Raw genomic sequence first — 14,266 nt, 5'->3', positions numbered from 1 at the left:
AAATATAACAAGAAAGATTAAGGTGCAAATACCACAGTGGCGCCATAGACAGAGGGCTCAGCCCCACCGATCAGTTGTAAGGTTGGCGCGCTCAAAAATCTTTTGTTCGGGAACCACGGAACCCAAAAAATTAAAATCAATATAGATTTAATACTCCATCGAAAAGTTTTGATCACAACGAATTTTTGTCACCAAAAGAAGCGACAATCGAATTTTCGAAACTTGTTTTTAAAAAAAACTAAAATAGCCCCTACTACCTGGGTAGGGGTGCCCCTTGTCCAGTGGAGGGCGCAAACAGTTGGGGAAGATTCTGATCACGTGAAAAAATCGCTGATTTGGGGCAAGGGTGGAAAAGCGAGAGGGTAAAACATTTTTTTTTATTTAATAATTTTATCCAGCCGTTTGCGGGCACTACGTGTTGAGATTTACACCTCCTTTTAAGGTTGTGTTTGAATTTTCCTTGTTGTTCATCCCCCCAAAAACAAATTTGTATTTAGCAGGCTTCAGTTGTTTTATTTGATCATTTTTAATATATATATAAAAGAGATAGAGAATAATATAGATATATACAAAAAAGAAAGGAAATGAGATTTACCAATATTCTTTTAATAATCGCTATGGTTATTGCTGCCGTTGCAGCTCAATATAAACCAGTTGTTTTAATGTAAGGATAATAATTTAGAGAGAACACACATAGTAGTAGTCTTTGGATCATCTATATAGATATAATGGATAGATATACCACACAAAAAGAAAGAAAGAGAATCGTTAAAAGAAATATCTATCTATCACACAATCAATCATATGATCAAGACGAAACTCTCGAGAATTTTTTGTAATGCTGGATATTTTTTCATGAATCTCACCATTTTATTTTTCATTTTTCCCTTAGGCATGGAGTTAACTCTGGAGCAAAAGACATGAACCTTGTAAAGGAATGGATTCAACAAGCTTTACCAGGAATCTATGTAGTCAATGTTGAAATTGGTAATGGAAAGTTGGACTCTATTTTTATGACCATGGACGAACAAGTCGAAGCATACACCAAGGTTGTCACTTCTGATCCACAATTGGCCAACGGTTTCAATGCTATTGGTTTCTCCCAAGGCAGTCTTGTCACCAGAGGTTACATTCAACGTGTCAACAACCCACCAGTCCACAACTACGTATCGTGGGCTGGCCCCCAAATGGGTCAATTCGGAACCCCCTTTATCAATATCAAATGGTTGGATAGAATCTTGGGATCTGTCCCATATGAAAAATGGGCTCAACACCACATCTCCTCTGCTCAATACTGGAAGGATCCATATCACCTCGAAAAGTATCTCTCTCGTTCCGCTTTCTTGGCCGATATTAACAACGAACGTGACCAAAAGAACCAAACTTATGCTGACAACCTCTCTAGTTTGAATGCTTTTGTCCTCTCTTACAGCACTGTTGACAAGACCATCGTTCCAAAGGAATCTGGATGGTTTGGTTTCTATGCCAACAACACCCAATCCACCATCGTCCCATTGCAAGAATCCCAACTCTATCTCCAAGATTTCATTGGTCTCCGTGCCCTCGATGAAGCTGGTCGTCTCCATTTCTACTCTACCGACTGTAAGCACGGTGACTACAATGGTAACGCTTGCAAGAACTACTTTACCCTTTACACTCTTCCATGGTTGCAAAACTAAACAAACAACAGTGATATATATCTTTTCACTGGGTCAAACAATCCAACAACATCTTTGTAATAATATAATCAATAATTAAATAATATAGAAGTATTTATTTTTATCTGGTCCTGTCCGAACAACAGATGAAAATTATTTGTTGGTATTAATTAAAATTAAATATCAAACAATCATTAATTATTACAAACAAAACAATTTATAAATTAAAAAATATTATAGGCTTCTTTTTTTCTCAAAACAATATTCGTAAGATTAATTGTATTTATTTGTCACTTACAGATTTAATCATAAATGCTGTTTCAAATGACATTGCATCCATATGATCTTCATGTCCTTTTGGTCCAAAATGTCCACAATCTTCTATTTTTAATAATATTATTGGTTGTTTTGATTGTTTACTACTGCTATAGCAGTCCATATTTGGGTTTCTTTGTTCTGCATTATTATTTTGGAGTAAAAGTGATTCTCTTAATTTTGCTACCCATCTCATTGGTTGCCAAAATGGTACTCTAATATCTGATAAAGATGCTGTTACAAGAATATTTGGTAGTTGAATATTCTTATTCTTCTTGTCAATAAGAAAATATGGATCATATGATAAAATAGTATTGAAAGTTTGTTTGTCGGTTGATGGATTACCCCATTCACCATACTCGTGAATGGTAAGTGGAAGACTTTCATCCATCATGGTTGTTAGGATATCGACAAATGGTACTTTTGCTACAATGGCATTAAATAGATGGCCATAGGAAAGTGCCATATTACCCATTAATACACCACCTGCACTACTACCATGTGCTACCAACTTGTTATTACTTGTATATCCACTAGAACAAAGATATTCTGCACAATCTACAAAATCCAAAATACTATTCTTTTTCATTTCCTTTTTTCCAGAGACATACCAATTTCTTCCCATCTCTCCTCCACCACGAACATGTGCCATTGCAATCACCCATCCTCTTTTTAATAATGGTAAATCTGATTCATCGTATCCTGTATCAAGTATTGTACCATATGCTCCATATCCTTTAATTAATGTTGGATTCCTAAAGTAATAAAATAAAAAGAAGAAGAGTTAGACTATAATATAATATTATAATATTTGGTTTTTTTTTATGTTTCATACAAAGAATTTAATTTAATATCACGATGATGAATAATTGATAATGGTATTTGAATTGATGGATCATGTTTTGATTGAACAAACACCTTTTGACATGTATAATCTGAAGGTAATAATGCCAATGGTCCATGAATAGATGGAGGTGTATGAACTGTGGTATCATAAGTGTAAATATCGATATCATAGGCACTTGAAGGGATTAGCGGTTCACAACAATAGGCACGTATTGTTTTTCTACTGAAACCTTGATTGATACCCAATGCAAGTGTTGAAGTTTTTGGGAAATCGATACTCTTTGATAATGCAGCATCGAATCTACCAGTTTGTACATTCTTTGATATAATTCGAATTCTTGGTGACGAGTTGTGTAATTCACAAAGCACCAACTTGTTATCAAATACATCGACATCTCTTATATTTATATTGTCATCTGTAGGTACAAGTGGTTCCAAATCCTCAATTGAACCATTCTCCAATGTATCCTTTGCAACAAATATAGAAAGATCCTTTTTATCTATATTTGCAAATATAATAAATGAATCACCATTATGTTCTACATAATACTCCAAATTTTCCTTTCTCTTTATACACACTTTTGGTCTTTGATCAGGATCATCTAATCTTAGAGAATATACACATGATGAAGTTTTACTATTTGAACAAAAGAATATATATTTCTTTAAAAAATAGAAAAATAGACATTAGTGATCATTATGATTGATTTGTTTTTGGTTTTGTTTTTTACTTGTACATACACCATCTTTTGATTTAACCAAATCAAGAAAATAAGAATCATTTGGTTCATCTAATATTAATTCATCTGGTTGATTACTACCAAGTATTCTTTTATAAAGTTTATGAGGACGTTTGAGATGATCTGGAACAGTATAATAGACTTCATTATTCTTTCCCCACTCTATACTGACAACGTTTGGTATGTGATCCAATGTTATACTAGTATTATTTTCTTGGAGTACTTTAATAAAACAATGATAAGTCTCTTCACCAACATCTGCACCATACATAAAATGTTTCTGATCCTCTGCAAATTTAAATGATACCAAATCTGTTATTTTTAAATATTCAAACATTTCTTTTCCATTTTTAAATAATTCCTAAAAGAGAGAAGGAAAGAGATATTAGTAATTGATTACTTTCTCTACTATAGTAGTTACATACATGACATTGACCATCAATTAATCTTTTTCTAAAATAAGAATCTTTGTTTGAAATGTATTGATAACCTTCTACATCTTCTTCTTTTTGTTTTGATAGATTGATGATTGTATCCATCTTTTCACGTTTGATTTGTGATTGTAAATGTTTGATGACAGATTTACCATAGAGGTCTGCATAATCGTTTTCTTGTTGTATCGATTCTTGTACTCGTTCATCTGCCTCTATTGGATTATTCATCCATAGATAATCATCTTTCCATTTAAAACCATGTTTATCAAACTCTATTGTCTCTTTGTGATGTATTGGAGGTGCATGTAAAGAGAATGGTATAATAGGTTGTTTTTTCTTGTTTAAACCAAGTTTTGAAAGTACAGTTGTTGTAAATGATCCACTCGATTCTTCAAGAGGAGGTGGTGGAGGAGGAGGAGGAGGAGATCGAGTGACGTGACTATAGGTTACATAGAATTCTTTCTTATCAATCAGAGATGATATAATTGGTGGTGATATCAAATGTGTCGATGATACAGCAGCACTTGTTGATGATACAATGTCATTGAATGTTCTTTTAACGATTCTATTGATGTAGTGATGACTACGAAGATGGTGATGATACACGGTCGTCGCCACTGTTGTTGTAGATGATGACATCATCATCATCGAGATATGAAACGAAATACCAATCCTTTCAAGATGAAATGACCAAACACTCGACTCTTTGACCTTCATTTAATTTGTTTTTTCCCAAAAGAACAACTTAGAATGCATAGATTAATTTTAATGATCTTTGGTTTCAAGGTGTTTCACATGGTGGTGTTCCCAAACATACATATATCTAGATACAAAAAAGAATAAGAAGAATAAGAATAAGAAGGTTCTTTAGATCATTTAGATATTTATGAGACAAAACAAATCGAATCAGATATTTGAAATGATCCATTTAAATGATGATGTGTCACATTTGTTTGTTATCTTTTAATTTGATTTGTTTCAAAAAAATCATGAAGATTATAAATATATATCAAATATTATCTTTCTATTCTATATTATTATTATCACTTATAGGATGCAATAGTTTAAATGTAATACAACAAAAGGTAATACGATTTGCACCTGGAATCGATTGCACACAAGGATGTGATTTTAATAATCCATTGGCGTGGATTGGAGAGACAGTCCCAAATGGTCCAAACGACATTGCAGTGATTGATTTCTCCAACTCTCCTTTTTTTATTGGTCCACAAATCATATTTGTCAAAGATGTTATAATGGTTGGTGGATTGTATCTCGATACCAATGATGTTAACCCAATCGAATTTCAAGTATTTGAAGATATAAAGATAACAGGAAATTTTGATATATTGCAATATGTAACTGTCAAGACTATGGGATCCAATGGAAATATAATGACTGGTGGAAACACATCGATTATGGAAACAAGTGCATTGGATATTAATATCGGTAGTATATTTGCAACTTCCAAACTTTTGGCTCAACCCAATTCCAATGTATCTATTACTGCAGCTACTTTGGATGGTGATATTATAGTTTCGTCTGGTGTCTTGAATCTTGACAATGTATCTGTTTTAGGATCACTTTTAGCAAACAATTCAATTGTAACAATCAACCAATCCATTTCGATTCAAGGTGACACTATATTTGATGGTGATTGTTCTGTTATCCTCTCACTTGACCAACTGTCATCATCTCCAAATACCGGTGTTCCATTGATGGGGGTTGGATTCCTAACATTTTCAACAGAAACTACACTTGAACTTCGAATTCAACCTACGACACTTGTCGAACCAAACTCTACCTATTATATTGCATCAAGTTCCAATCCAATCCAATTAAAGAATCCAACCATACAATGTATCATTACACTACCAACTGGATTACCTTTACAAATAGAGTACTCTTTTTCATTGGATTATAAAGATTTATCTTATTATCTTGTATTGAATACTCAACCAACCAACCAACCAACCAGCAGCATTGACAACGAATATGAATAAATAATCAATCAAATAATTCAATCAATCAATCTAATCAACAATGATAATAGTATTTCTGATAGAGAATGCCAAAAATATAATTTTCACCGGTGAGCATGGGATCAAGTCTAAAAATTGTACAACTCTGATTCGTGCCACGACTATGGTTATGCAAAGTCTCTTGAGCAACTCAGATCCGATCTCTTTGTCGCGATGTTCCGTTTATTACTCAATGGAAATGGCTATACTGCCCGGTATGCCATAAATTCTTCAATAGAGATACGAGCGTGGCAAAAAATATTCTTTTGCTAGGGATATTATCATTAACCAGTGGCTATCGCCCTTGGCCCTATCGTCGTTTACCAGCTGATGTCTTGAACATTGGTAGACAAGATAGCCGGTGTTATTCAACAAGGCGAAGCCAGTAAAAATATGAGCGGAACATAGGCCCAGGTTTAGTGTGACCTGTAGGTATCAAGTTTAAACAAGTAATTTTAAAATTAAAATATATATTAACTTTGGATTTTTTCCTTCTCAATTTCCCTCATTTCAAAATAAAAGTTCAAATGGTAGATCAACCACTTTTACTTACTTTGCAAGGGTACCTCTTGATTAAGTATTTTTACCTTTACTGATGTAGACACCAACCAATAATTGAATTGAATCGACAACTTTCCTTTCCTTTCATAGTTAACACTCCTTACCTACACCACTCACCATCATTGCAATCAAGATGTGAATAATATACATACATACACCTCCTCCTGTATAACCCTGTGTGTTAAAAAAAAAGGATTGGAATGTTGAATAAGAGGAGGAGGAGGAGTGGTGAGTGGTGATACAATGGAAGGAGCATAGGTAAAAAAGTGTATTTGTAATTGTGGGTGGAGGGTGATTCATCATAATTAATTAGTGAAGGGTGGGTGTATATCCACTTAACCCCACCATCATCACCACCACAACAATAGAAGCAAGCAACAACAACAACAACAAAAACAATTACTACCAACAGCAATATAAAACTGGTATAGTGAGTGAATTTTAGTTAATTTATGAATAACAAAAGAGATATAAAAGAGAGAGAATAGAATAGAAGAAGAAGAAGAAGAAGAAGGAATACAAGTAGGGAGGAATCTAGTAAACATAATCAAATAACTATCTAAAATTATTTTTTCATTGTTATAAATAATAATCAAAATTGTTTAATTATCAATAATTCATCATCATCGAAATCAATACAGTATCGGTATCATCATCATCGATAATCTTTATTGTAATTCATTCCTTCAACCCATTACCATAATTATATCATTTTTAGTAGTAGTAGTAGTTTGTGTTTTTTTGGTTTATTTGTTTGTTTTTTTGTACGTGCAATAATTTTAAATTATCATAATTTATTCTTGTTTAGGATATTTTATAAATCACTATAGACAGACAGACAGAGACAGACAGACAAGTTAGTTCAATAAGGAATTAATTAAATAATCAGCAATCAACTATTGTTGAAATTAAAGTTGATCATTGATCATCATCAAGCGTCATTGCATCAATAGAAAAAAATACATATAAATAATGCACCATATTAAAGTAGTAATAGTTGGGGATGTAAGTATGATAAACAAAACCCATTCATAGTGCAATATAGTATAGTATTGACATTATTATTTATTTAAATAGGGTGCAATTGGAAAAACATCATTATTGATTAGTTATGCATCTGGAGGTTTTCCAAGAGACTATCAGTATGTATATTTGTTCTTATAAATTGATATATACTTAAACTAATATAACCTATATAACTTCAAGACCAACAGTATTTGACAACTTTAGTGCCCATCAAATGTATCAAGGAAAAGCATTTAATTTAGGACTTTGGGATACTGCTGGTAAATTTTTAAAAATATATATGATGGATTTGATGGAATTGAAAATTAATATTTAATTATTTATACTCTAGGACAAGAGGATTTTGATAGACTTAGACCATTGGGATACTCAAATACAGATGTATATTTAATATGTTTTTCAGTGGTGAATCCACCATCTTACAGTAATGTATGTGATAAATGGTTGCAAGAGATCAACCATTACAACACCACCAAAACACCAATTGTATTGGTGGGAACACAAATTGATTTGAGATCGGATCAACAGACACTCGACGTCTTGGCACAGAAACAACAACAACCAATCACCTACGAGGAAGGACTAATGATGAAAAAGAAAATAGGAGCTGCTTCATTTGCTGAATGTAGCGTTCAAACAATGAAAGGCGTCAAACAAGTATTTGAAGAAGCCATACGCGTATACATTGATTCACAAATGGAAAAGAATGGTAGTAGTAGAAAAAAGAAAAAAAGATCCTCTACTTCTAAAAATAATCAACTACAACATATTTCATCATCTTCATCATCATCATCATCACAAAATCATTCTGTAAATACTGCTTCATCAAAAACTACTATAACTTCAATTTCTTCTTCTTCCAATTCAAACTCATCAAGTTCCCACCATACATCTCCTTCTAATTGTATTTTGTTATAATTTAAAATAGAAAGGAATAATAATAATAATTAATAATAATAATAGGATTTTTTAAAAATAAAACAAATAATCATAAGAAAATAATAGGTTTTAATTTATACATATGTTTTATATTGTTGTTGTTATTGTTGTTATTGTTTATGTTGATTCTGGTAATAAAGGAATTAAAGGTTGTGATAATCTATCAATTTCTTGATTTAAATTATTAATTGCATTGTCTGTGAAACGATCTTGGAATTCTTTTGTTTTATACATATATCTTCCACTTGATATGAATCTTTTTAGTACTGCAATTCTACCACTTCTATATTGATCTTCTGGTACGTGAATATACTCTCTTCTTATATTATAAGAGTACTCCGTATATTCTTTTGGTGCTCTTCCAAGAACAGATAGATCAAAGTCTAAAAAGTAGTCTTGATCTATATTGATACCACTCTGAACCTTTGTATGATGTTTTGTTGCATCTATCATCTCTGAGACCAAATCAGACATCTTTGACTCGAGCTTTGTTTCTAGAGCAAACTCTTTAAACATTTCAACACTTTTATCTTCATTGTCTGATTTGGTAGCATCATAGATAACATCGTGAAACCAAATTGCCATTAGACATGCATCAGGTGTCTTTAATCTATCTTGATATTGATCAAAGAATCCTAATAATTCATCGATATGATTTGCATTGTGATAGGATCTTGAAAACGTTGGTTTATAATATTGTTCCAATACAGTATACCATTTGTTTGATATAGTATCTTCAAGATTTAATCTTTTTGATAATATTATCCATTTACTTTTTAGTGTATTCATTGATTGTTACAATAATCAAATATTTGTTTGGTTTGTTTGTTTGTTTTGAATTTGAAAGTTTTTTATAAAAATGACGCTATTTATTTGGGAATTTGGACAAATTTAATTTAATTTATTTTAATTGTTGATGTTTGTTGTTGTTGATGGTGGAAGGTTTAACCTTATTAATCCAAATATAATTTGGTTTGGGTGCATTTGCAGTTACCATTTTAATGGCTTGTGATTTGGTTAGATTGGTTGATAACAATTCCTTTCTTAGTGGTTCTGGTGGATTCAAGAATTGTTTACGATTATCTTGGTTTTGGAATAATGTTTGTGTCATTGGATTTGGTGTAAATGTATAAGATGAATTCTTTTTTACAATTGATCCACTAAAACAAATAAAATGTTTATCATTATCACTTTCACTTAATAATCCCTATAAAAATTAAATAAAAAAAAGAATAATTAATTAAAATGGTGTATATATATATATAACAGACCACAATTACTATACATACAAAATCATTAAAAGTATCATTTGATAATTCTAAATTTAAAAATAATTTGATTCCATTTTTGATTGCATTATCTAAACTATTATTATTATCGTTATTATTATTATTATTATCTGTATTAATATTTTGTTGGTTTTGTTGATTTTGTTGATTTAATTGTGATTGTTGTTGAGTTGAATTAATTAAAGATTGAATTTCTTGTTCTTTTTGGGATTCAAGATATTTTGATAATTGTTTGGATTCTTTTGAAGAGGATCCACCCTTTTTACCACCAATACATCCACAACAACAACAAAACATTTTTCTTAGAGCAGGTGATTTAATAAATGCAATAACAATGATAACTACCAATATCAAAACTGCAATTGTAATAATTAATCTTGATGTACATTTTGGTTGTGAAACAAAACAAAGTAATTGGAAACTAAAATAAAAATAAATATTAATAATCATATAATTATATTTTTTTTTGTTTGTTTGTTTTACATACAAATCAGGACAATAATCATCACAAGTTAATTCAAAACCAATATTTAAATTATCACCATCTCTTGTACCTGTACCTTGAGGATTTTTAATGACTGTTTCTGATACGTTGAAATAGACTAATTTACTATCGAGTAACTCGGCATTACCATTGAGTAGATCAACATAACAATAGTAGGTATCCTTTAACTCTGATTGAGTGGTGATATCAAATTGAAGTGTTTTGTATTGACCTCCAGCAATTGAACTTCTTTGTGCTGGGATGGGATTGATCTCTTGGGAACAGTTTTTAACTTGTACATCATACTCTGCTACAATGACACCTGTATTCTTGATGGAAGCAACTAAAACACCATTATTTGACATTGCTTCAAAGGTCTTGACATAGGCCTCGATAATCTTTCCAGGACTTGTATTCATGATGACTCGGAGTTGATCGGCTTTGAGTTCGAGTGATATTTGAGTTTGGTGGATTTGGTCAATTTGAATCTTGATGAATCGGTTGGCTTGCGACGAGGAAGAGTCGAGACTGGCAAACATCTGACTACCAAAGTTGGACAAGATATAGTTGCCTTTGAGTCCTTTGGACATCTTGTCGGTATCCTCCTTAAAGTAGTCGTCAATCTGATTGTTGAGACATGTTCCAAACTGGGCACCACATCGATTGGGTTGATTCTGAAACTTGGAATAGGATACACCAATCTTGTCACACTCATCACCAAATAGTCGACGGTCGAGTATCAATGATGACTGGATAGGCGACATTTTGGTACGTGGGTTGGTTGGGTCAGAGATGAGCTTGTTGACCATGACCAAGTTCTTCGACTCGAATGTAGGCAACTGGGTGTCCGTGTCAAAACTACCAATAATACGTACAATCATGTTCTTTTTAGCGTCGACGGCGGTTGGCGAGACTGGAGACACTACCAATGGGATGGAACGGGTAAAGTTGAATTCTGGGTCCAAGTACTTGATGGTCGCGTTGATTTGGTATAGTATAGTCCCCGGTTGGATAGCATACACGTTGTACAAGACCTTGTCAAATCCCAGACAATGTGCAGATGACGACTGGTCATTCAACAGCGTACACTTGAGGTTAGCACGTGAGTTGTGATCCTGTGTAAAGTAATCTGAAAAGATGCAGGTGCAGCAGAACCCCTGACTATCTCGCACAGCACTACCATTGACGACGGCGTATCCACAGGTACTCTGAGTAGGTTTATCTTCACACTCTGTCAAGATGATATCATCTCGTTTGTAAATGACAGTTTCGTACGGCTTGTTACTCACAGTTGTCTCATAGATCACAGGATGTTGAATAAATACCTGTGACTTTGAAAATGACACCTCTATAGGATATGACAGATTTCCACTAGTACCATCTTCATAAACAACTGCTTGTATTTGTTCTGTTTCCAACTACATGTAGGTAAATAAAAAGTTAGTAAAAGTAAAAGTTGATAGTTCAGCTGATAGATAGATACATACTTGATTATTATTTAGTGTCAATGATACGAATAGTTTCTCTGAGCAATCTAGATTAGCAGATGTCTCTGTTGTAGTACCATCTCTAATACATTTCTTTATTGTACTTGATCCTATAAAGGTTGGTTCTACAATGTTATTATGAAGAATAATAAAAAAAGTAAAGATGATGATCACCACCATCATCATTTTATTATTATATTTTCTAAACATGATTAATCTTTTCTAGTTGTATCTATCTATATAGTAGTAATAGTAATAGTAGTAGTAATAGTAGTAGTAACTATTAACAATAGAGATTGATGATGGTTGGTCGCGTCCATCTTGCTATTCTACCCATAGTACTCCTGAGGTTCCAGTTCACTTTAAATTTGTTTGTTTCAAGTACTCTGGTGCAGTTTAAATGAACAGAAGTATTAAGTACATATTAACAGAAGGAGATTATGTGCACATGACAAGTAATCCAATACCAATGCTCATTGTCTCAACAAAATGAAGGCTCTATTGAGAACCGACCGACACACTTTTGAATATTTAACATGTGTGACATGTGACCAACCACTACTCATAAACGATAGATTGATAGATAGATAGTAGATATAAAGTATTACTTGGTAGTAATCCTCTCTATTGAAAAAACTGGCTATTGTAAGATGAAAGAGGACCACCATTGCTTGGTTGACGCCAAAGCAAGAATCCTCAATACTAAAAGATTTGCTCACGTGATGCACAGCTCGTTATTCTTCTTCTACTGATCCTCATCCTCCTTTCCCTTGGTATTACTATTATTATAATTATTGGTGTTATAGAAAGACACCACAACAACATTTCAGATACATAGATAGACACAACAAATAAAAAAATCATATTTTTTTATTTGTATCTGTAGAAAATAACAAATGATTAAAAAAATTGATTTTTTTGGAGGTAGGTTCACATGAGTTTGTATGGTTATACAAGTTTGTATGGCGACACAAAACGAACATGTGAGTTCCTCGGTTTTTTGGTACTGTTGGCAACGAAAAACAGGTCAGTCAGCTGATCGTTTATATGTTAACCCATAAAGCACTTGTCAAAATATGTATATTAATTAACTTTTCAGAGGTAGCTTTTAAAATTTAGTTTTTTCAATAGAGAGGATTACTACCAAGTAATACTTTCTATTCATGATGACAAATCGACTCTCAAGGAAAGCATGTAGAGAATTATCAATCGGGACCGCAAAATCTTAGATTGTACGTCTGACCAACAAAAACTCAAACCTCTAATTAATTTAAAAGATAAAACAAAACTAATACTAAGACTATGATCATGTTGCTGTATACCAAATACACAGATATAATTTAAATTCTCTGTGTTTTTTGGTTGATATGTTCGTCAGCAGGTCTCTATGCTACCCTTTGTTCAACCTTTCGTTTTTTCTCGTTGTCTCTTGGGATCAATCTATAACAGGAAACATGGTATACCATGGCTCTAGTTACCCAACAACAAAGTAACATCATCATTATCTTGGTAATCTGATCTATCTATCTATTGGAACATACTTGCCACCCAATCCATTCTAATGAAAAATATCGGAGCTCCTATGCCTTCTATTTTTATGTTTTTCATCCGAATCTTCAATAGAAGCGTTTATGGCGGTTTGTGGGAATCGTGAGTCCCAACTGAATGATCAGTTTCAGACTGTCCCTTCCTTATTCTCTTTGAAATAATAATTACTATAATCCTTTCATCAACATCATCATAATGAGCAATCTGATTACTTTACTATAGCTATCACCAAAAATAATTATTCATATCATATACAAACCTTTTGACAAAAGATAGAAACATCAGATACAAATTGGGAAAGAAGAAGATATTTTTGATAAAAATATACAGCATTGGCATTTAGTTTAAACTAAATCATCTTTTAAAAGTATAATCAACCTTTCATTGTTTGTTTTGTCATTCCATGTTGTGTGTGTATAGATAAAAAAAACAATATTGGGGGTAAGATAATAATAATTCAATTTGTCGATTATTGTTCACACCCTTTCCTCCACTCCACATAATGTTTAAACAAGTCAAATGGAAGAGATGTAAATCTCTTTTATCGTCATTCAATTTCATCTCCAATCCTATCCTATCATATCATATCTCATTGTTTTAATACTTTTAGCTCGAGCTGTATATCATATCTATCTTTTCATCATCAAACAAACAAACAAACAGGCATCATGTAACGTTGAACAAATATAGATAACCAAAGAAGAAGAAGATACAAAGATAGGAAAGGAAAGAGGAGGAAACAGGAGGAAGAAGAACAATCATTCAATATTCAACATCTCACAATTTAACACTCCCAGTCATATTATATTGTCAATTACAACAAAGAAATTAATTAATAATCAATATTGTTATTAATAATAATATCATTCTTTTTTAGGTTGTAGCTACAAAAGACACATACACAATTAATATATAATA

General features: G+C 32.3%; 6 protein-coding genes across 6 annotated transcripts; 3 read left to right on the top strand and 3 right to left on the bottom strand.

Annotated features, from left to right (window-relative positions):
• Nucleotides 1-584: 584 nt before the first annotated feature.
• On the top strand, nt 585-1,679 carry ppt3 (palmitoyl-protein thioesterase 3; the record flags this gene model as incomplete). Its single annotated transcript, XM_004359087.1, has 2 exons — nt 585-664; nt 893-1,679. The coding sequence occupies 2 exons, from the start codon at nt 585-587 to the stop codon at nt 1,677-1,679; spliced, it is 867 nt and encodes a 288-aa protein (XP_004359144.1).
• A 262-nt stretch (nt 1,680-1,941) lies between these two features.
• DFA_01174 (oligopeptidase B) lies at nt 1,942-4,632 on the bottom strand (the record flags this gene model as incomplete). Its single annotated transcript, XM_004359086.1, has 4 exons — nt 1,942-2,728; nt 2,809-3,482; nt 3,561-3,920; nt 3,985-4,632. 4 exons carry the CDS (start codon nt 4,630-4,632, stop codon nt 1,942-1,944), a joined length of 2,469 nt encoding a protein of 822 aa, XP_004359143.1.
• A 111-nt stretch (nt 4,633-4,743) lies between these two features.
• DFA_01173 (uncharacterized protein) lies at nt 4,744-5,996 on the top strand (the record flags this gene model as incomplete). The annotated part of the gene is made up of 2 exons (XM_004359085.1): nt 4,744-4,771; nt 5,047-5,996. The coding sequence occupies 2 exons, from the start codon at nt 4,744-4,746 to the stop codon at nt 5,994-5,996; spliced, it is 978 nt and encodes a 325-aa protein (XP_004359142.1).
• Nucleotides 5,997-6,213: 217 nt separating this feature from the next.
• On the top strand, nt 6,214-8,519 carry racL (Rho GTPase; the record flags this gene model as incomplete). Its single annotated transcript, XM_004359084.1, has 6 exons — nt 6,214-6,229; nt 6,288-6,399; nt 7,294-7,327; nt 7,653-7,717; nt 7,806-7,861; nt 7,933-8,519. 6 exons carry the CDS (start codon nt 6,214-6,216, stop codon nt 8,517-8,519), a joined length of 870 nt encoding a protein of 289 aa, XP_004359141.1.
• A 138-nt stretch (nt 8,520-8,657) lies between these two features.
• Nucleotides 8,658-9,329, bottom strand: DFA_01171 (putative HD phosphohydrolase family protein; the record flags this gene model as incomplete). Its single annotated transcript, XM_004359083.1, has 1 exon — nt 8,658-9,329. One exon carries the CDS (start codon nt 9,327-9,329, stop codon nt 8,658-8,660), a length of 672 nt encoding a protein of 223 aa, XP_004359140.1.
• Nucleotides 9,330-9,441: 112 nt separating this feature from the next.
• DFA_01170 (uncharacterized protein) lies at nt 9,442-11,986 on the bottom strand (the record flags this gene model as incomplete). The annotated part of the gene is made up of 5 exons (XM_004359082.1): nt 9,442-9,747; nt 9,830-10,250; nt 10,317-11,110; nt 11,189-11,731; nt 11,801-11,986. 5 exons carry the CDS (start codon nt 11,984-11,986, stop codon nt 9,442-9,444), a joined length of 2,250 nt encoding a protein of 749 aa, XP_004359139.1.
• Between the last annotated feature and the right edge of the window lie 2,280 nt (nt 11,987-14,266).

This window comes from Cavenderia fasciculata (assembly GCF_000203815.1).
Source record: "Cavenderia fasciculata unplaced genomic scaffold Scf_Dfasci-F-a-25c12.r2-5, whole genome shotgun sequence".
Classification (NCBI taxonomy): domain Eukaryota; phylum Evosea; class Eumycetozoa; order Acytosteliales; family Cavenderiaceae; genus Cavenderia; species Cavenderia fasciculata.
This window is presented reverse-complemented; position numbering and strand designations above follow the sequence as displayed.